Below are 22181 nucleotides of genomic sequence, written 5' to 3' on the forward strand. Positions count from 1 at the left end.
AGACAATTACTTTATTTCATTAAAAGAGGCAGTATGTTAAAGCAGTCTAGTTTATTTAGACAAAAACCAATACAAAGCAAAACAAAAAACCAAACTCGTTTTAAGGATGCTCTCCCAGAGTTATTTATCTATGTTCATCTAATTAAATAGGCTCTTTTGAAATGTCTGCATGTGTTGTGCTCGTGGGTAGATACAGCCTTTCTGTGGCCATCGTGCTGCCCAGTTGGGACGTGGAGACCACCACTTCACCCAAGGTGGTCGACAACTCCACTCATGGCATCCACCAGCAGTAGAGACACTAAATGAGGTTCGAGTCCTAGGAGGCATCCTCTGGGGATGTTGAGGGTCAGACTCGAGGCTAACAGTGACCAGTGGGGAGAGGCTGGAGAGAGAAGCAGCAGAAAGGAAGCTGCTCCTTCAGACAACTCCTGCTTTCTGTGCTAGATGTGCCACAGAGAGAAGTGGTAGGGCTTTATCTTCATTGACTTTTACACCATGGTTGACCGCATGATGCTATGGAAGCCACTTTATATTAATTAGTTTAGGTAAAAGACTTGTAAAAGAGATAAAGAGGCAGTGTGGTATAAATATGCAGGCTTTGGAGTCAAAGAGCCAGTGTTCAAGTTCTGACTTTTTAACCATATGACCTTGAGCAAGTGAATTACTTCATCTCTCTAGGCCTCAGTCTCCTTATCTGTGCAATGGAGCTAGGAACAGTTGCTGGCTCATAATAACTACTACATAAGTGCTAGCCTCTATTGTTTTCACAGAAACAGAAAACTGAGCCCCATTTGAACTTGCTTCTCCTTAAGTACTGTCCAAGACACAAAAGGAACAAAAGTGGCATTGAGGTAAGAATCTAGGTCACTTCAGACCTGCTGCTCTGGTGGTTGCAAAAGAACATGAATCCAGATGGAGTGATGCTGAAAGTGAAAGTGAATCCTATATAACTTTTAAAGGAAATGATATAAAACTGTATATCCTTGCTAATTACCCTGATTTCATTATTACACCATGTATACATGTATCACATCATCACATTTTATCCCTTAAATATAGATAATTATTATGTTTCAATTAAAAATAAAATAAAACTTAAAAAAAAACCACATATGTCCTGACATGGAAAGCTGTCCTATTTATTAAGTGAAAAAGCATGTTACAAAACAGTATGATCACCTTTGGGAAAAAAAGATTACTATTGACATAAATGATGGTAATACAGCAGTCTATATAAAAGAGGTGGGCTGGGTGTGGTGGCTCATGCCTGGAATCCCAGCACTTTGGGAGGCTGAGGCGGGCAGATCACCTGAGGTCGGGAGTTTGAGACCAGCCTGACCAACATGGTGAAACCCCATCTCTACTAAAAATACAAAATTAGCCAGGTGTAGTGGCACATGCCTGTAATCCCAGCTACTTTGGAGGCCGAGGCAGGAGAATGGCTTGAACCCAGGAAATGGAGGTTGCAGTGAGCTGAGACCACGCCATTACACTCCAGCCTGGGAAACAAGGGCAAAACTCTGTCTCAGAGAAAAAAGAGACAAAAGCTGGAGGAATTTCTACCCAACAGTAAATAATGATTTGGGGGTTGGGGGGGTAATTAAGATTTCATGGGATATTCACTCTATATCTGTTATTTCTATAAGATTTGAATTTTTATAATAAATATTAATTTTTAAATGAGAAAAATCGGTGTTTAAAAGGCAAAAATAAGAAACATATTATCCTATTACGGATTTTAAATTTTACTATATACTGATCACCTTAAACTGTGTGTGAGCAGGCAATTAATAATGATGATTGGAAAATGGATGCAGGAAATGCTTCTCTGGTCTCTTTTCAAAATGATAACAAACATCACTGTTTAGAACCTCCTTCATCATACCTTAAATCTTCCCATGAACCTGCTGAAGCAGGTATTTATGGTTAAGATTCGGGCCTCGGCAGCCTCACTCCTGGTCTGAATCCTGTCTCTCTGTCTTATAACTGTATGACCTTGGGCAGGTGCCTTAATCTCTCTGTGCCTCAGTTTATCTGTTGAGTGGGGCCAATAATAATACTACAAAGGGGTGTTCTGTGGATGAATTGAGCTACTGTTTGTAAAATGCCTAGAACAGTGACTGGCATATAGCAAACACCTAATAAAGAATTTAGCCTCATGCCATTTTTTGAGACAGAGTCTCAAAAACTGGCATGATGGAGTGCAATGGCGTGATCTCGGCTCACCACAAGCTCCATCTCCCAGGTTCAAGCAATTCTCCTGCCTCAGCCTCCTGCCTCAGCTACTGTAATCCCGAGTAGCTGGGATTACAGGCATGCGCCACCATGGCCGGCTAATTTTGTATTTCTAAAAGAGATGGGGTTCTCCATGTTGGTCAGGCTGGTCTCGAACTCCCAACCTCAGGTGATCTGCCCATCTCGGCCTCCCAAAGTGCTGGGATTACAGGCATGAGCCATTGTGCCCAGCCCATTCTTTTAACCTTATTTAGAGAGAAAACTCTGGATCCAAATGATACATTAATCTCAAATCTCCCCTCCCCCAGAAATACTCCAGAATCCTAACATTTATTCCCACTGCCCTTCTCCCCCACCCAGATCAGCATTTTATCACACTCATGGGTACTGGCTTCCATTCCTTCACAGAGCCCTTGTTTCTGGCACCTCACGCTCTAACCTATTACCCGGATTCAATTCTTTTGAATTTTCCTTTTATCTCTTTACAGCTTGGCTTAAATGGCTTCAGTGGTTTCCCATTGCCAGAAGTTTAAATTTCAAACAACTTTGTTTGACCCTTCACACACTGGCCTCTGGTCCACTCACTGTTCCCCAAGAACCACAAGAGCATTCCTAATCCTGAGCCTTTGCCTCCAGTGACTGGCCTCCTCCCAACCCGCTTAATCCCATCATCTCAAAATCCCAGTGGTGTCATACTGCATATTCAAGAAAGCTGTCAACCATTCAAATCCAGTCACCTCTATTTTGAATTCCTTGAACACCTCAAATCCTGGCCCTTGTTCTAATCTGAGACCCAATTGCAGTCACCCTTACCCTGTTAAATGGCTTTGGGGATTAGGGATGTCATACGTATATTCAACAAGCATTTATTGATCAGGCTTTAGACATTCAGAGATGAGGAAGACAAAGTCCTTGCCCTCACTGAGCTCATGATCCATTAGAAGAGATAGAAAGTAAACAAATAATTGCTTTGTTACTTTGTAACAAAGTACATTGGCCATAGCCTATATCAGAAGCACATATAAGACACAATAGTGGCCCAAAGATAGAAACAATCAGGAAAGAATGAGCCAACATTGAGGGCATGAAGTGTGTGGTTCATCTTTCCTGCTCTCAACCAAATTTGCCCTCCTTCTGGCTGATCAAAAACATGAAGCTGGATCTGAAATATTTTGAGATCCTGTCCTACTTAAGCTCTGAAAATGACAGGCTCTGACCGGTTTCCCCTCCCCAGCACCAGCCTCTCCCTGGAGTATATTTCCACCTTCCTTTCTATTTAGTTCACCTCTACCTGCCTATTTATTTGTTTAAAATGTGAACCGACTGGTCAGGGATAGTAATCTAATTCTGCATTTGGTTTGAGGCCAATGCATTGAGGGCATTCAATAAATAATGGTGTTTAGTGAGCCTTTCCTAGATCCTGGCTGCTTATGTCCAAGATGAAGCTAGGACCTTCAGAAGCAAGCTCAAGAGATGATGAATGAAGGGAGGTGGAGCTCTGAAGACCATGAAGGCAAATTTGCTCTGGTTGCCTGGCTCAGAGATTGTGTGTAGGCTTGCTGGGGTGAAGCCTGTAACATGCAAATGTTACTTCTGTGCGTTGGCTAGGGTGTGCCCTTCTTCCTGACATGGTTTTCCCTGATTCAATCTGGGTAAAAGTACACAAAGGCTTCCTCCCTATGGGCATACAGGCCTGTGTTTACTTGCCTTCGTTAAGGAAATTCTCCTTCCTGTGGGTGGGTGGTTCTGGGAGGGGTGAAACAGGTGTCTCTGTCGGATTGAATGGGCTGTCCCAAGGGAGGACGAGCAGGGAGAAGATGGAGAGGCCTTAAAATAAAATCTCATGGCCGGGCGTGGTGGCTCACGCCTGTAATCCTAGCACTTTGGGAGGCCGAGGCAGGCGGATCACAAGGTCAGGAGATCGAGACCATCCTGGCTAACACGGTGAAACCCCATCTCTACTAAAAATACCAAAAGAAAAAAAAAACAAATTAGCCAGGTATGGTGGCAGGCGCCTGTAGTCCCAGCTACTCCGGAGGCTGAGGCAGGAGAATGGCGTGAACCCGGGAGGCAGAGCTTGAAGTGAGCTGAGATCACGCCACTGCACTCCAGCCTGGGCGACTGAGCGAGACTCCGTCTCAAAAATAAAATAAAATAAAATAAAATAAAATAAAATAAAATAAAATAAAATAAAATCTCATGAACAATATGTGTTCATCCATTCATCAAGGCATCCTTCCTGTCCATCCACTGAATGATAGGCACTTAAATTACAAAGCTGAATATTATGGGACTTGGCTCATGGGAGAGCCTCAATAAATATTTCCTGCATTAATGATTTAAATTAATACATTGGCTTTACTTTAAATATTTTCTACCAGTGGGACATTGTACTTTCTGTACAACAGATACTATCCTGTATATTTCAGCCCATAGTTAAAAGAGGGATGGCCTGCATAAAAAGGATATTCCAGCATATTCCCTACATTCTTGGACTTCGATTCCCCATTTCCTCACTTTTAACCTTCTTCCCATTTAGGTACGCATGCAGCCCCTTTAGTTTGACCCACTTCTTGGTTTCGCCTGGCCTCTGAGAGGCAATTCAAATACAGATTGCTTGCAGGCAACTCTAGGTGGTTCCGACTTAGCCTCCAGCTCTCCTCTTTTAAGCTGCAGATTCACAGGCAGCAAGGAGTTAGAGAGACACCAGGGGTGCTGGCTCCCAGTGTCAGCGAGATCATCCGGCTTTTGGGCATTTTGGTTTGCACAGCTGCGTCTCCCATTCTCCATCTGTAGAACGGCAATGATGCCAACCAGCTCAGAGACAGAGCAAGGGCTGGTGAGCTCATAACTGGAAAGGACGTACCCAAGAACAAAACAATATTATGAGGCAAAATTCTGATTTTATGGTCCCTCAATACCAAGCCTCATACTGTTTCTGGCTTTTCTGCTTCTGTGATTTTGGCACGTTACTTCCAAGGAGGAGGTCTGAATAATTAGTATGACTAGTCTTCTCAAGCACAGGCTCCCATATTTAGAATGGATTTGGCACCCGGTTGTGGCTGGCTGCTAATCAAACACGCCAGCAGGTGAGCGTGAAGAGCACCTGGTTTAAAGAAGCACTTCTGATGCAGGAGAGCATTTTTTAAAGTGTCACTCAAAGCTGGATTCAATTACATGACAAGTTTGAAAAGAAATCATGTTACAAAATGAGAAAGCGATCTTTATGCTTAAAGATGCAGAAATCTTTGCAGATTACAGCTGACAACACACATAGACACACACACAAAGACACCAATGAATTATTGCCCTCCCACCCGCCCCCACAGGGTATACAAAACAAATTCTTTGAGTGTGAACTATGGGGGTCTCTCTAGAAGAAAACTCCCCCTTTATCTGCTTGTAATAATCTGGCAGCTGACAAAAATGTTAGCAACATAACACAAGAGAGGAGCTAAAATCTAAAACAAACACTATTCAGAAAGGAAAATAGCAAAACCAATGTATAAGCAAAATTATGGTTACAAGAGTAACCATAATTACTCTTGTATTATAACTTTCTAATTTAAGAGTGAACAAGCAGACATTATTTCGAGTTTTAAAAAAAGAAGTTTGCAGAAATAAGATTCCTTTAGGGAAAAGGTCGTCTAACCTAAAATCAGCCCAAAGGTGACTGGAAGAGGCAGTCATCATCCATTTTACTCTTGTGTGCCAAGTAAGAACTTGCCATTTACTTAACGGGGGAAGGAAGAGTAATGCTGTAGTGGTGTCTTCTCATTTGCTCCTTCTCCCCAGAAAGCTTCACGCAGGAATACTGGCTAATAGGAAACACAGGCCCATGAAGCCCTCACTTACATGTTTCGTTGCCTTCTTGAGTTTTGGGTCCCAAGTCTGGGAAGCATCAGAGCCAGGCAGCCGCCCTTGCTTACCACCATATCCGCAACAGGCCAACAATGAGATTGGCATGGGAGAGGAGGGCAGCCCAGAGGGAAGAGGAAGAGGCTCTTACTCATCACGCACTCAGAGCTGGCAATGGTTATAAAAACAATAGAACTCCTCCATGTAGGTGCACCTCCCAGCCAATTTGCCTCACCGCCAATATCATAGCAATGATAGACCTTGCTATGGGCATGAAAGGGAAGGGAGCTGGGATGTGGGGATGTGGAAGAAACCTCAAGCACTTTTTGGAGAAATATTCATTTCAGGGTGGGTTTTGTGAATCCAGAGGCTCTTCAGAGGCTATCTACCTCAAAAGTAGGTAGCAGGGAGTTAGACATGGGTTTATTAGGTACTCAGTAAGTGGCTGTGGATTGTTCCATTGGGGTTATTTAGAACATCTCCTTATAACTAGAGCTAGTCTGCTGAGGGGCACTAGCCAAAGATGTGAGCAGTTGACTTGTGGCTGCCTCAAGGGGACTGTCTTATGATGTCTGGGGGGATAGTGATTCTCTCTATCCCCAAAGCTCACGACGGTACCCACACGGGTAAGGGCTTACAGATCCGTAGGAGTCCTTGGTTGGTCTGTGTCATTCAAGACTGAATGCCCCTCCCTTCCCAAGAGGTTAGGTCATGTTTAGGGTTAGCAAAAGTTTCTTCTGAAGTAGTAAACAAATCATCTCTCTTGATCTGATCTGCATAGCACTCATTTCCTGGGGTCAGACTGCAGAGGTATCAGAGGAAGGAGAAGATAAGAAGGGATCATTTCATTTCTGTCTTGCTCTTGAATTCGCTTTAAAAATATTAGCTACCTTGCCTTATTCCTGAAGGCCATTTTAGAGCTTCGCAGATAAAGGCCCAGGAAAAAATAAAAAGGAAAGGTCTTCCTGGATAAATTATGCTATTTAAAGTTTTGAACCCATTTGGTCTGCTCGCTTTGTATGCCAGAAAATTAACCTTTAAAAATACCCTTTTGAAAGAATATTTTGACTAAAAAAAAAAATTTTTGTTTAAAGACATGAGATCTCACTCTGTCACTCAGGCTGTAGTGCAGTGGCATGATCATAGCTCACTGCAGCCTTGAACTCCTAGGCTCAAGCGATCCTCCTGCCTCAGCCTCCTGAGTAGCTGGAACTACAGATGTGTACCACGACATCTGGTTGATTTTTTAATTTTTTTGTTGAAATGGGGTCTTGCTATGCTGCTTATTAAAAATATTTTATTTTTTATTTTTACTTTTATTTTTAAATTTTTGAGGTACATATTAGGTATATATAAAAATATTTTTTATTTGTTTAATTCAACACTTATGTCAGAGGCAACCCATGCATTGGAAATAACACTAATCAACCAACCGTCTAACATCTGTTATAAATGTACAACATCAGATAATTCATCTCTGGATTTTCTATATATTTGGTGCTATTAAAAAATTAGGATGAACGAAAGCAGAGATGGAAGTCTCTATCTGTTGACTCATCTAACAGGCTTGGCAAAAGCTTTCTTTGACCTCTCCAAGAAGATAACCTCTTAGGTGTCCAGCTCATAGTCACCCCGCCCAACCTTCAATCCCAGTTTGTGTTGGGTGGTGTTGGCTACTTCCCCTGAGCTACCAAGATGCCACTCAGGGCACAAATTGAGTCATTAAATCCTGCCAGACCTGACCTCCAGGAGGGGAAAGGTATTTTAGGAGAGGCACTGAGCCCAGTTCCCTGCATCCTCACTTCCAAGGCACTCCCCCTGACTCAGAGGCTGGAGTCCTTGGTTTTGTTTCATAATCCCCAGGCCTAGTGATGAGGGTGGTTTCCCCAGTGCAAGCAATTGAAAAGTTTCGACTGAACACATTCCCACAACTTCCACAACTTGGATTCATCCTTGAAGCACACAGAGTTGCCATTCTGGGGAGAATTTTTTACCTTCACAGTTTGTTTCTCCTTTAGCAAGTCTCTCATTGCCTGATGGAGCCAGTGATTGAGAAGTTACCACCAGCTTCTAAAGATCCTGAACACAGCCTTCTTCTAAAAAAATTATAAAGGAAACATTGAGTTTCACACAGGAAAAAAGAGAAAAGGAGCATGAATTATTCAGAGTAATATTCCCTTTTGAGGCCTTTCTTTCCCCTGAATATAATGATTCTTCTGATGTTCTCATTTTTACTACCACAGTTCCGTTCTTGATCATATTACTAGGGTGGGGCCAAGCCCTCAGTCTTTATGTTTTCATTAGACCTAGAAAAACAATGAGCAAACAGAGAGGCTGTGCCTACTGCATCTGCAAGAGTTTTGGTTCAACCTCTGTGGGTCCATCTTTTCTTGATACAGTGTGCTCATACAGAGAAGCACTGTGATATTTTCTTTCTTTGGAAAACCCCTGGTTTCTTAAATAGGAGTATATATCATAGAAATATCTTTTCTCTCATCCAGGAATGAATTCAAAGGCTATAATTCTTGGACAATTACAGTAAGTCCTCAGTTAATGTCGTTAATAGGTTCTTAAAAACTACGACCTTAAGCAAAATGAGTTCTAGTTAAACCAATTCTACCATAGGCTAATTGATAGAAACAAGAGTTAAATTCCTATGGTGTATTCCTGGCCACAAAAACATCACCAAACTTCTAAATAAAGATCAAAGAACTTCTAATATTAATCATTGAAAAAAATGTGAACTATGTATGCATTTAAGAAAGATTAATAAAAACAAGTAAAATAATTATTTACCCACTTCTTCCAGTTCAGGGCTTTGGTTGGCCATGGCCTATCCCAGCAGCTCAGGGTGAAAGGTGGTTACCAATCCTAGCCAGGATGTCATCCCATTACAGGGCGCACTCACACACAAACCCGCACTCATTCAGACTGGGACTGTGTAGACATGCCAACTCATCTAACATGCATATCCCTGGGATGTGGGAGGAAAACAGAGTCCCTGGGGAAAACCCACACGGACATGGGAAGAAAGTGCAAATTCTACACAGATAGTGACCCCAGCTGGAAACCCATTTTTTTTTCCTCATCAATTTATAGTGAAACAGTGTTGAACGAAACAATGTTATTTGAGGACCTGTGGTATAGGCAAATGAGACTGCTAGGCACATTAGGAAAAGTGATTTTAAATGACTAATAGCAGTAATTTCAGGGCTGCAGTAAAAGGCTGCTTCTGAGTCCTTGGCTATACTTTATGTGAAAGTGACTACATAGAAGTTTCATTAAGTAATTACCAACTTCTTTCCCTTAGAGTTCCTAATGGTTGGAGTATTTATTAAACAAGTAGGGCTCTGTGTATGTCTTTCCATCATGAGATCTGTCAAAAATTTTAAAATAGCTGATGTTTCTTGAAATATTTGTCACATGGCAATTAAAACAAATTAATGAAGAACATCTTGAAATTTCAGAATTGCTACAGAAGAAAACAAGCTTTCAATAAAATAAAAGCGAGATCAATCACACATTTTACCCATTTATGAAACATGCCCAGGGCAAGGTACTCAGACATGGAGAAGCATTCCCAGGAACCATCTTGGAGAACTGGACTTGGTAACATGAGAGCTGGGAAGTCCTAATTCTTGGTTATGAAGAATCTAGCACAAAGAGAATTGGTTTGGATACCAGAAGGCTAACTTTTACATGAGGCACCAGGGCTAATGCCCACAGATTTCACACAGGACAATAATGGGTATTTCTGATGTTGAAATCCTAGGATTGATCTGACAGCACAAACCAAATGCCAGCAGTTTCCCTGGAGTTCTGCTGCATGCTTTTGCCATCCCTGCTGATCCAGAGGACTTCACATCTTGAGTTGCTCCTATGGTGAAGGAACCACGGAGTTTCTCTGAGCACCTAAGATTACTCTGCTTCAAGGAACTCCTGAGTGTGTGGACAGAAAATATCTCTGAGGGATTCCCAGGAGCGACTCCAATGAAAGACCAAGAGTGAGTACACATAGGCTGTTGTTCCATTTCTCCAGAGGCCTTTCAGACCTGACTTAGGCAGGACAGAATTCCTTCGGAAGAGTCCCTGAGTTTCACATTTCTAGAATTCCACAACCTGAATGGTAGGTCTGGCTGTCCCTCCATCAGGCTGTACTTATTTAATAAATGCCCCAACCATTAGGAACTCAAGGGGAAACGAGTTGGAATTAGAAGCCACTGTTTTTTGGTTCTGGTTTTTTTCTTTCATGACTAGCTCATGTCAGGTCCCAAAACGAAGAGGAGAGCAGGTCTCAAACTAGGAGAAGAGATTTACACTCTCTCTCACCAAAAGGAAGATTGTAATCCCCCAAATATGGTTGATCAGTGAGTGACCCTTGAGTTAGCAGAAGCTGGAGCTACTATGTAATGGCCATATGGATAAGGAGACAGTCAGAGGCAAGGTGTCCACATGGTTCAGTGAGGGTCCTCGTCTACCTTTAGCTTGCCCTCTTTGAACACATCTAATTGCAGTCTTCCAGGGTAATTTTGAAGACAGAAACTTCAATATGATAATATCAGCTTAATAAAGACAGGAGGTTTTGTTCCCATCTCCCCCCACTCTCCTCTGGCCCCTGCAGTATCCTCAGCATAATCCCCAACACATAGTAGGTGCTCAATAAATATTTGTGGAGTAAATACAATGATGCTATTGCTGGAATTAATGGATAGTCAAGCCTGCCTCAGGAAAGGGTGTGGAATTGTCACAAAAAGATTCTTAAAGGAAACACGGTCTATCAATTCTGCTTTTAGAGTGTGTGTGTATGTGCTAACACAGTTCAATACATCTCTTTCCTTCTCTCTCTAAGTCTCACAAACATTTTTTCCTGCTTATATAATAAAATACAGTTATTTTTAAAAGTTTAAAAATAAAGTCAGCCTTCAAAGAACAAGTGAATACATATATGAAATATAGTTAGAGGTTGTTTTGAATCATTTTAGAATTTGAAGATGCTTTCTCTTTTTGCAACACTACTGATGAAAAGCTTAGAGTTTGATAAATTATAAACCTAATGAGGCTTCTGACTCCTCTAGCTAGTCATTAGCTGCCAGGAAATGATCATTATTACTTAATTATAAGATGAAACTAAACATTGAGAAATGTTGAAAGTGATCTGATTGGCCAATACACTAAGGACTAATTTCACAGGCATGCCCTCTACATACCAATTAAAGCTGCATCACCATAATAAAATGCTGCATGCTGTTGGCTGTGTTCTATGTTGTCATTTTCAGATTAGAACAACAAAAATAATTCCAGTCTAAGGCACTTCCTGGCCACCAATGTCTGCTAGGCCTTTCTATACCTTGGTGGATAAGGTCTCCTCCTGAGGGCTTATTGCTCCTCAGGAAATGCCCCTAATTCTACACACAAAATAAGAGGCAGTCTTAAAAATAATAAAGGCAACAAGTTGATCAATTATCTGTTTTCCTAGCTGTCAGGTAGAAAAATATCAAAATGCTTTCCAAAAGGAAACTATATATGTGACACTCTCATTTTGATTTTGAGGGACAGTTTATTAGCAGAGTGAGAATGGGTGTTAGGGGAGAATGCTGAGGACTAGCATTCCATTAGTATGGGCTCTACTGGCGCACAGATTTTAAAACACCATTAAGAAGGGGTCTCCAGGATAAAATTTCCCATTCTAGCTCAATGCATTATAACATCTATGTCATTTTGTACCAATACTGATTTGATAAAATGTCATCTGCTTTTCCTTTCCGGAGTCTCCCTTCCATTTGCCTGGTATTAAAGGATAGCATGTTGGTTGAGACTAGGGGGCCTGGAACTCCCAGACTGCCTGGGTTCCAATCCCAATGCTATTATTTAAACATTCTATTTGGTATTTGGTGAGAAGGAGAGAGAGAAAATGAAGATTTTTTTGCTGAAACAAAGGCACTACCCAACTCAAGTAGAAGAAGGTGTGTTGCAAGATTTCTTTTTCTTTTCTTTCTTTTTTTTTTTTTTTGAGACTGAGTCTTACTCTGTCCCCCAGGTTGGAATGCAGTGGCGTTTCACTGCAGCCTCCACTTCCCAGATTCAAGCAATTCTCACGCCTCAGCCTCCTGAGTAGCTGGGACTACAGATGTGTGCCACCACATAGAGACTCACCATGTTGGCCAGGGTGGTCTCAAACTCCTGGCCTCAAGTGATCCCCCTGCCTCAGCCTTCCAAAGTGCTGTGATTACAGGCATGAGCCACTGCGCCCGGCTGCAAGATTTCAATTATCAATTGATCACCTGGAGTTTAGAATAGTCATGTGAACCTTATCAAAAACAGATTATAACAGCTCCTACCTCCTGAGGAATTGTGAGGATAAAATGAGCAAAAACACCTTTAAACTGCACACTATGTGCTCTATAAATGCTGGATTTTTCTTATTACTGCTTTTTGTTCTATTTGAGGGGTAGAGCTGCAGGAAAAAGATCCAAGAAATTAGTATTCCAGAGTGGTAAGGGCAGCATGGATACTCACCAAGGTGTCTCCATGAAAACTTAATCCCCCCCAAGTAGACACAGCAGATCCAATTTCCTAGGAATATGTATTAGTTTTAATTCACCTTTTTAAAGCCTAATACTTGGGCGTTCTTCTAGCAATACTGCTTGTAGTGCTGCCTCATTACTATATCACTAGCTAAAATGGTGATAGAAACTCCAAACATAAATCGTCTGTACTTATCTCCATTTTGTTATTTCCCATTCTCCCTTCAACCCACTGCAGTTCAGCCTTCTTTCCCCTCCATCCCCAGTAACAGCTCTATCAAAGTCACCTCTTGCCAAGCCAATGATTTGTGTTGATGTCATGGACCCCTCAGCAGCATCTATCACAGCTCACTATTGCCCCCTTCAACACTTCCTTTTCTTGACTTGCACACCACCACACCCTACTGAGTTTTTCTCCTTGTCCCCAACTCACTGTTTCTTTTAAGTAGCCTTTGCTGGATCCACCTCCTCGCGAGGTTGATGTGTCCCAGGGCTTGGTCTTCATGTTTCTATCTACATTCTTTCCTAGTATGAGGGATTCCAGTCCTTTGACCTTAAATATTATTTTATTTATTTATTTATTTTTTTTTTTTTTGAGACAGAGTCTCGCTCTGTCGCCCAGGCTGGAGTGCAGTGGCGCAATCTCGGCTCACTGCAAGCTCCGCCTCCCGGGTTCACGCCATTCTCCTGCCTCAGCCTCCTGAGTAGCTGGGACTACAGGCGCCCGCCACCGCGCCCGGCTAATTTTTTGTATTTTTAGTAGAAACGGGGTTTCACCGTGGTCTCGATCTCCTGACCTTGTGATCCGCCCGCCTCGGCCTCCCAAAGTGCTGGGATTACAGGCGTGAGCCACCGCGCCCGGCGACCTTAAATATTATTTATATAAAGTTAGTAACTCTCAACTTTATCTCTCTGGCTGTCTCTCTCCCTCAGATTCCAAACTCTTTCATACAATTACTTGCCCGGATGTCAGATTGGTCTATCCAACATAATAAATCTAAAATAGAACTCTCAATTCTGCTGTTCCCAACCCCTCAACCTCTACTCTACAAACGCGCTGTTCTCCAGTTTTCCCCATCTTGACTCATGATCCTATTACCATCCCAATTATTCAGATAAAACCCAGTGTCTCCTCCATTGTTTCTTCCCTTAATCCTTTTATTCAACCATCTGCAAGTCAATTGATCCTATCAGTCCCAAATTCCATCACTTCAGCTGTCTTCACTGCTACCACCCGAAGGCAAGCTACCACCATCTCCTTAGATTGGTGTAATAACTTCCTAACTGGTCTCCCTCTCTGCTTCGACTTTTTCCCTCATTGACTCTATTTCCTCAAAAAAAGGAATCTCAGTGTGATTTCAAGAAAAAAAGTTGATAATAATTGTTCCTTTGCTCAAAATGCTCCAATAGCCTCATGTTATACTTAGAATACAATTCTTACTATGGCCTATGAGGCCCTGCGTGATGTGGCCCCAACTCTGTTCACTGTGCTGCTGTCATACTGCTAATGTTGTTCCCATGTCAAGGCTCTTGCTCTTGGGATTTTTCTCTCTGCCTGGAATGGCCCACATCTCCATGTGGCTGGTTCTTTCCTATTATTTAGGTTTCAGTTCAAAAGTCACGTGTCCTTGTGGCCGGGCGCGGTGGCTCATGCCTGTAATCCCAGCACCTTGGGAAGCTGAGGCGGGTGGATCACCTGAGGTTGGGAGTTTGAGACCAGCCTGGCCAATGTGGTGAAAACCCATCTCTACTAAAAAAATACAAAAAATTAGCCGGGCATAGTGGCGGGCACCTGTAATCCCAGCTACTTAGGAGACTGAGGCAGGATAATCACTTGAACCCAGGAGGCGGAGGTTTCTGTGAGCCAAGATTGTGCCACTACACTCCAGCCTGGGCACTGACAGAGCAAGACTCCATCTCAAAAAAATAAATAAATACAAAAAATAAAAATAAAGTCACCTGTCCTTCTCTGACCCTCCTATTAAAGTGGCTCACTCAATCTCTCTCTATCCCAAGACCCTGTTCCATTTTCTTCATAGCACTTATTACTGTCTGAACCTATCTTCTTTGCTTATTTGTTTATTGTCTGTATACCCCTATGAGACTGTAAATTCTATGAAAACAAATACCTCATCTATCTTATTCATCCTACAATTCCCATGCCTGCACTCCATGAATATCTGTTCAATGAGTTCATTCTCTCTAAGTATAACAGCAGTTTACAAATTATACATGATGACCCATTGGAACCCAGTAGCCCATCCACATAATTCACAATAGCTAAGAAAGTACTGGAACTAGGGGCAAATTCAAGTGGAATATATGTCTAACTGTAATCCACAGTCAAATAAAAATTACGTTCAATTCTATGTTCCTTTAGCTCTTTCCAGGCTTCTCCAATTCATTATCAAGAATCATCAAAAGCTCATGGCAGAGTCACCCACATTCTCTTTCTTCTCCTTCTTCCTTAAGTTTCCTTGTCTAACAGGAAACGAATCACTTTATTGTGACTGATTGAATGGAAAAAAATGATTTCCCCATGTCCCAGCTTCCTATAATCCAATGGTCACTCCCTGATTTATCCAAAACCTGGCCTGAGTAACTGGGCTCTCTCAGACTCTCCTTTCAAGAGCAGGTCTGCTAGACTTCGCCTGTGGCTTTTTACTATACAGGATACAAGTGCCACCAAAGTTAATGCATAGGAGAGCTCTGCTACCTAGAGTTTTGCTTTGAAGGAAACAATTGGTGGCAGAAATGACCTCTGACTTTACCTCTCTGTTATCACCTTTTCTGCTCCATCTAATGAAGCTGCAAATGCTCTAGCTGGTGTAAGGAAGAGGACTGGGCTGAAAGGTAGGCACTCCTGGTCCCACTGTAACCATTTCATGAAATTTTGGGTGAGTCATTTAACTCCTCTGAGCCTAGCCTCTTTATCTGTAAAATGAGAGGCTGTTAGTAGATGACCCCTAGTTCTAGCTGTGCATGGTGTGAAAATATGGTGAACCAGTAAATGCAAAACAATGAAACTAGTGAGTGTAGCTGGTTATGATTGGTGCAGTGTTACTGTAGTTAAAAGACAATAGAAGGCAAGCTCAGCTTGGCCAGAGGACTAGACTGAGTCCTGCGTCATTGACTACAACTTATAGAGATGGGACTTCCAGGGATTAGCAACTTCCCATGGAAATTTCCTGGTTCATATATAGGCTAAGGACTCCAAAATTCACACATCCAGCCCAGTTTTCACTCCTAAACACCAGATTTACACACCAATCTGCCTCGTTAACATCTTCACCCGATTTAGTAGCTATACACAGTTTACAATGTTTAAAACCTTTCTCACCTGTTCCACTTCTCATCTTTTCCATCTCAGTTGATGGCAATTCCAGCCACTTGGTACTCAAGTCTAAAAGCTTGACTTCTCTCTTTCTGTCATCCTACATTTAACATTCCAGTAGATACTGTTGTTTCGACCTTCAAAATAAATACGGAATCCAACAGCATCTCCCATCCCCCCTGCTATGATCCAGGTCCAAGTCACCAGCATCTCTGTCCTGGATCTGTGCCACAGCCTCTGGAATCCTTGCCTTGTCCTTACCTGCTCACCTCCAGTCTTCATAGCCAGAGTGATTATTCTAAAATATAAGCCAAATTATGTTGATTCTTTGCTCAAAACCCTGCAACGTTTCATCATTTCACCCAGAATAAAAGCGAGTCCTTACAACAGGCTGCGAGTCCCCATATGACCCACTCCTCCCCACACACCCATTACCTCTTTGACCTGATCTGGTACTATGCTCCCCCTCTCACTCTGCCCCAGCCACAGTGGCCTTCTTGCTCTTTTTCACACAGACTAGGCATGGTCCTGGCCTTAGGGTCTTTGCACAGACAATTCCCTTTACTAGATGTCCCCATAGCTACCATCCTCATCTCCTTCAAATGTTGCTTTGGCATTGAGGCTTACCCTCACTTCCTTATTTAAAATTATAACCGGCTGGGCATGGTGGCTCATACCTGTAATCCTAGCACTTTGGGAGGCCAAGGTGGGCAGATCCCTTGAGCTTAGGAGTTAGAGACCAGCCTGGGCAACATGACAAAACCCCATCTCTATAAAAAATATGAAAAAAAAAAAACTTAGCTGGGTAATGGTGGCACACACCTATAGTCCCAGCTACTTAGGAGGCTGAGATGGGAGAATTGCTTGAGCCCAGAAGGTCCAAGCCACAGTGAGCCAAGATCGCACCACTGCATTCCAGGCTGGGTGACAAAGCGAGACCCTGTATCAAAAAAAAAAAAAAAAAAAAAAAAAATCAACCTGTCCCCCTTTTTCCTACTCTAGAACTCCTGATCCTCTTCTCCATTTTCTCCCATGCACTAATCTTTGAATACTATTTCTTTATTTTAATACTTATAATTTTTAAATGCCCTTCAAATATTCTCTAGAGTTATAGATTCATGTAAATTACTTTTTATAAAGTAGTTATGTTTAACATTTATTATCTGTACCTAACCCTGAATATAATATAATCCAAACTAAGGCAAGGATTTTGGCATGTTTTATCCCTGGCACAAAGACACGATAAGTATCTGCTGAGTAAAGTAAAGGACGAGTATCACTGCAGGTTAGGAGTAAACCTAACGTCTGTGCCCCACTGCACTCACTTCCTGGAAAAGCATGAATTTGTTTAAGGTTCACTAACCATTGTTCACATTTCCTCTTGGTTGATCCCATCCTCATATCAAGAATCGCATGAGAGATCCAACCTGCTCACTGAACCACAGGGGAAAATAATGATAAACCTGCTCTCTTTGATTTTAAGGCTATTTCCCCAGTGAGCCAAGGATTTCAGAAACAGGGAAAAATCTGGTGATCTACATAAATTAATTTTCTAATAGTGAAAGAAGTAGCCAAATATCATTCTAACGTAAGATCTAAGATCCCTTCTTGGACTACTTTCCTAACATCAACGTTGACTCTATAATTTTTTTATATCTCACTTTCTAAAAATTTTTAAAGCCATTTCTAGGTTTCTTTTGGGGAAATCATGCCTATATTTTCAATGCCTTTTCATACAGACCTATTAGTCTGCCCAAACTGTTATAAAGTGGGATTTCTACTTTCAAAAGGCCTACATGCTAATCCAGGATAGAGAAAGGAAGAAGAATCACCTGAAAGGACATCTTCATCAAAGGGGAGGTTGCCGGTGTTGAATTATAGGAACTCACTTGGGGCTAATATTTATAGCTTCTATAAGTTGGAGTCAATGCCCTACCTTTTGAATTACCTTTGTGAATAAAAGTCAATAATAAGACTTTTGTGCTGGACATGGTGGCACACACCTATAGTCCCAGCTACTGGGGAGGCTGAGGCAGGAGGATCATTTGAGACCAGGAGTTCAAGGCTGCAGTGCATGATGATCATGCCTATGAATAGCCACTACCTTCCATCCTGGGCGACATAGCAAGACCCCATTTCTTAAAAAAAAAAAAAAAAAAAGACTTTTGCAAAACAGAGGAATATGTATTCCTTTAAACCTATGATGATCATAGGCTTTGTGGATAATTTTAGGAAGGTAGGTTGCTGACTTTCTTGGCAGTTGACTTCCAGAGAGCTTAAAATAGGCATTCTCCCTAAATCCTTGTCAGCACCATCATGTACAGAATATAAACATTAGAGAACACAATATTGGGTAGAATCCCTACCTAGGGGACATCTTGCTGGCATATCTACAAGACCCGAAACTAAGTTTTCTTAAAATATTAGAACGAATTCAGCCACAAGTCTCTACTAAAGACATGGTTGTTTGTTGTATCTTATTCCAGAAACAAAGCCACAGTTCTGAACGGTCTGACTTGGGACCCAAGTTTTAGACTATTTTGTAAGCTTTACATGAACCCTAGGATCTCCCCCTGCAGGCTGCTTTCCAGAAGTTCATGAGTTTACCTCCTGAGTCTGGAAGCTGGGAGAAAATCTGAGAATAATATTCAGAGAAAAAGCCCGTCGTAGCATCCCCCAAAGTGCTGGGATCATAACAGAAGCAAATAATATGACACAGCCACACACAATCTATATACTGTAATATGGCTGTAGAATCTGGGAAACACAATCATAGACTCATCTGTTTGGCAATTCCTAATCATTTGGTCTTTGTAGGAAGACTCCCAACAGCTTGGATTAAAATCCTAAAGTTCTGTCAATGCTGTCTGTGGGCATGAATTCAAGAAGGCTGCTGTTGGTAGCCCATTAGCCATGATGTCATCATGGTATATACAAAGAAAAGTATTCTAAAATGACATGTGCAAACATCCAATGCCTGAGAAAACAATAGTGCTTTAATTGAGGAAGAGAAATATGCTATAAAGAAAAGGGCTTTTGGACCAAGAGACCAAGTTTCAAATCTTAGATTTGCCACTTAATAGATGATCTTGGCCAAGGTGTTTCACCCATCTGAGCCTCAATTCCTTCCTCTGTAAAGAGGGACAATACCACCCACCTATCAGGGTTGTTGAGATGATCAGAGATGGCACAAATAAAATGCCTGGCATTGACTCTGAATAAATGGCAGCTACTTTAGGTAATTCTACCCATGCATGTTAAACTAAGATTATATTTCATAATCCCAGCAATTTCATAACTGCAATCATGGTTATCTAAAATTTTTCTTATTAGTACAACTTGGGGATGAATGGTAAGCAGTGTTTGAGATAGACAATGGGTATGTATTTAAGAAGGAATAGTTTAAGAAAGAACAGTTTTAGGCCGTCTTTTTGGTGGAAATGTAGCAGCAAGAAGCATTTGTGAAACTCAACTTGTCTTATTTAAATATCCACAATTAATATTCAGGCAAATAGAATTAATGTAGCAGACTGGAGGCAAATTTTAAAACAATCTCCACCTAGAGAGAAAAAAAATCCCACTATCATTTCTACCACTTGGAGGGAGTGATTTTCCTTTCTTTTGATTTCCCAGCATTGAATTGTACATGAATTAGGGTTCACCTGATGAAGCAGCCCTACGTATGTGCTTCCTCATCACAACCCTTTCGTGCTTCAATTTGAAACCTATATAATGCTATAAGGAGCTGCCTCCTGCAGAGTTATAAAACACCACAGGGCACATTCTGCCCTCTGCTCTCTTCCCTCCAACAATAAAGTAAAAGGTAAAGAGAGTTTCTGTACGTGTAAAACAAACTGAATGACAACTAGACTCAATTGAGCCTTCAACAAATATGTGCTGTATAGCTACTATATGCCAGGCACTGTGCTAGGCTCTAAGTAATAGTGAAAGAGATGGAAACAGTCCTTGCTCACAAGTTGCTTAGAGTCTGAAGAGGAAGAGAGAAGTTGAAATACAATATGGTTAGTTATAGGGGTAAACAAAGACATGATGTCATGAGAATACTTGCCAGCCTTTAGGGAGGGAAGGATGAGCCTTCTAGTTAGAGAAGTAACACACAGGAAGACGGAGAAAGTGTGGTATGCTCAGGAACTGAATGTGGTTCTCGGTGATTGGAGTGTGAAGTAGGAAAAGAAGGACGCTGTGGTCAGGTGTGAGGCTGGAGAGAAATGCCTCGTGTATTATGTGTAAATCTTGACTTCATCTTAATGAGATGTGGAGCAATGAGGGCTTTAGGTAATGCAAGAAAAGACAGACAGAGGGAGAGGGTGGGTGGGAGGAGGGACTAAAGAGGGAGAAGGCGAGGGAGGGAAGTGAGGGGTTAAGGGAGAGGGAGGGAGACAGAGAGATTGGTTATCATTGTTGAAAATGAAAAGATTTGTTTCATATCCCCAAAAGAACGTTCTCTTGTATTTTATTTGGGCATAGCTGTATAACACCAAGAAGCTAGCTATTTGGGGTTAGGTAAAAAATTTGAAAACAAAAAATTTAAGGACTATAGTTTCTCACCAGGAAATTTTAAACTATGTTTGATAGCACTTATTAGAATTTACTTTGGGGCTGATGAAGCTGAAACTGTAACCATACTGCTATTGTAGTTTGGAAATGATTTTGGTTCCTGGCAAAGATTTGGCTGATGATCTCATGTGACATAGGAACTACAGCCCAAAAGTACTGCACAAACTAGGAGTCTGGCATTAAAATGTCTGTGCTCTCCTTATACAATTCAAGGGTACTTGAATTACCAAGCAAGGCTTACATAGGAACCTTTTCAATTCCAATAATAATACAATATCACTGTACTGAGGTTCATGAAGAAACAATAGGTCATAAAGGCAAAAATTATAAATCATGTGCTATTATTCTTTTTTACTCAGAAAAATACTAAAATCCATTGTAGACTACATCAAAAATTTTTGTAAATATAGCAAGTCTTATCTGGCTTTAATTCAATCTTTCCAATGTTCAATATTATTAAATCCTGAACGAATTTGAGGCAGCTCTGGAATATGCAACATACACACTCATATTAGTTCAGATGTTAACACATTGATTCATTTCAGACATCTCTTAATAATTTCTGTTTGGCATCTGAGGCACAGCCCCACTTTAAAAACACCACGATAAGCACTCTTTATAAAAATGTAACAGAGAGTCTCCCGATACCAGTATTCACGTGTAGTGGTAACTGCCCCTGCTGGGAATTCTCATGCCCCTCACCCACCCTTGGAAACCCAAATAACAAAACAGGACTCAAGGCCTTCTGAAATTACTCAGGCTGGAGCAAATGTTGCTCATGCTTCATCTCCTAGGAAACCTAAAAGCCTCCCAAGAATGAAGTCACCACGGGAGCAAAGCAGGCAGCTGAGTGAACTCTGGAGCTCTAATGTACTGTCTTTTGCAGACAACAGCGCTTCGGTGTTAAAGCCACAAGACCAAGAGCAGACACAGCATCCAGAAGAAAACCTCTATTGGCAAGCACAAGACAGTGATCACAGATGTGGCCCCAGACGATGGAAGGACAGGAGTGCAGCACGCTGAAATGGAATACTGCACGCCTGCAATCGCCTTTCCCTCTGGTATTTAATGAGAAATAAAAAGCACATGTGAAGGTTTTGTGATCATTTTATTTATGTGTTAAAAATACTATAGGTAACTCTTTTGGAATGTCCTGTTCTCTCTAACATAAGTGGATATTTGAAAAATATTTGGTTAGAAAAATTAAAATAACCTAAATTTAAAATCCATGCACAAGAATGACAAATACGAACATGCTAGTGGTTAAAAGCAAAACAAAACTAAAATAGAATTTCTCTCAGAAATAAACCATCTCCACTGCATGCTTTAGAAAGAAAATGTAGACTCCTCAGTTATGGCGCATCTGAGTATGCAAAGAATATATTTCCCCACTTCCCCCATCCAGATCTCTCATTTCAAATCCCAGGCGTGTTCATTCAATTCCACACTCTCTGCTCACACTGCTGAAAAATGCTTGGGTGTTTTGTGCAAATTCAAAGCTAAATAGGAAAGAGACAGAAAAAGATTTAGAGGCATAATAATCTTGAAAGAAAATAGTTCTGTATCATGTTTGTCAGTTAGTGGGCGAAAAAGTGATTTATTTAGGAAGTTTTAATTGAATAAGAACCTTTAAAATGTCATCTTTCTTCAAA

At 41.4% G+C, this 22181-nt stretch overlaps 1 protein-coding gene and 1 long non-coding RNA gene across 10 annotated transcripts in view; one reads left to right on the top strand and one right to left on the bottom strand.

The window, feature by feature from the left end:
* SHROOM3 (shroom family member 3) overlaps positions 1-22181 on the bottom strand; it is a 348763-nt gene that overhangs the window by 134512 nt on the left and 192070 nt on the right. Inside the window, exon 1 of one of the 9 annotated variants that reach the window (XM_078003461.1) lies at positions 6091-6185. The exons of the other annotated variants lie outside the window; for them this stretch is intronic. Within the exon in view, the coding sequence (XP_077859587.1) occupies positions 6091-6170 (80 nt within the window). The 5' untranslated portion in view covers positions 6171-6185. Of the gene's footprint in view, positions 1-6090; positions 6186-22181 lie in introns of those variants that run through there. 9 annotated transcript variants of the gene reach the window in all.
* LOC114678318 (uncharacterized) lies at positions 6492-21624 on the top strand. Its single transcript, XR_003729660.2, has 2 exons — positions 6492-10097; positions 21416-21624. It is a non-coding gene; the product is annotated as an uncharacterized LOC114678318 (long non-coding RNA).

This window comes from Macaca mulatta, chromosome 5 (assembly GCF_049350105.2).
Source record: "Macaca mulatta isolate MMU2019108-1 chromosome 5, T2T-MMU8v2.0, whole genome shotgun sequence".
Classification (NCBI taxonomy): Eukaryota; Metazoa; Chordata; class Mammalia; order Primates; family Cercopithecidae; genus Macaca; species Macaca mulatta.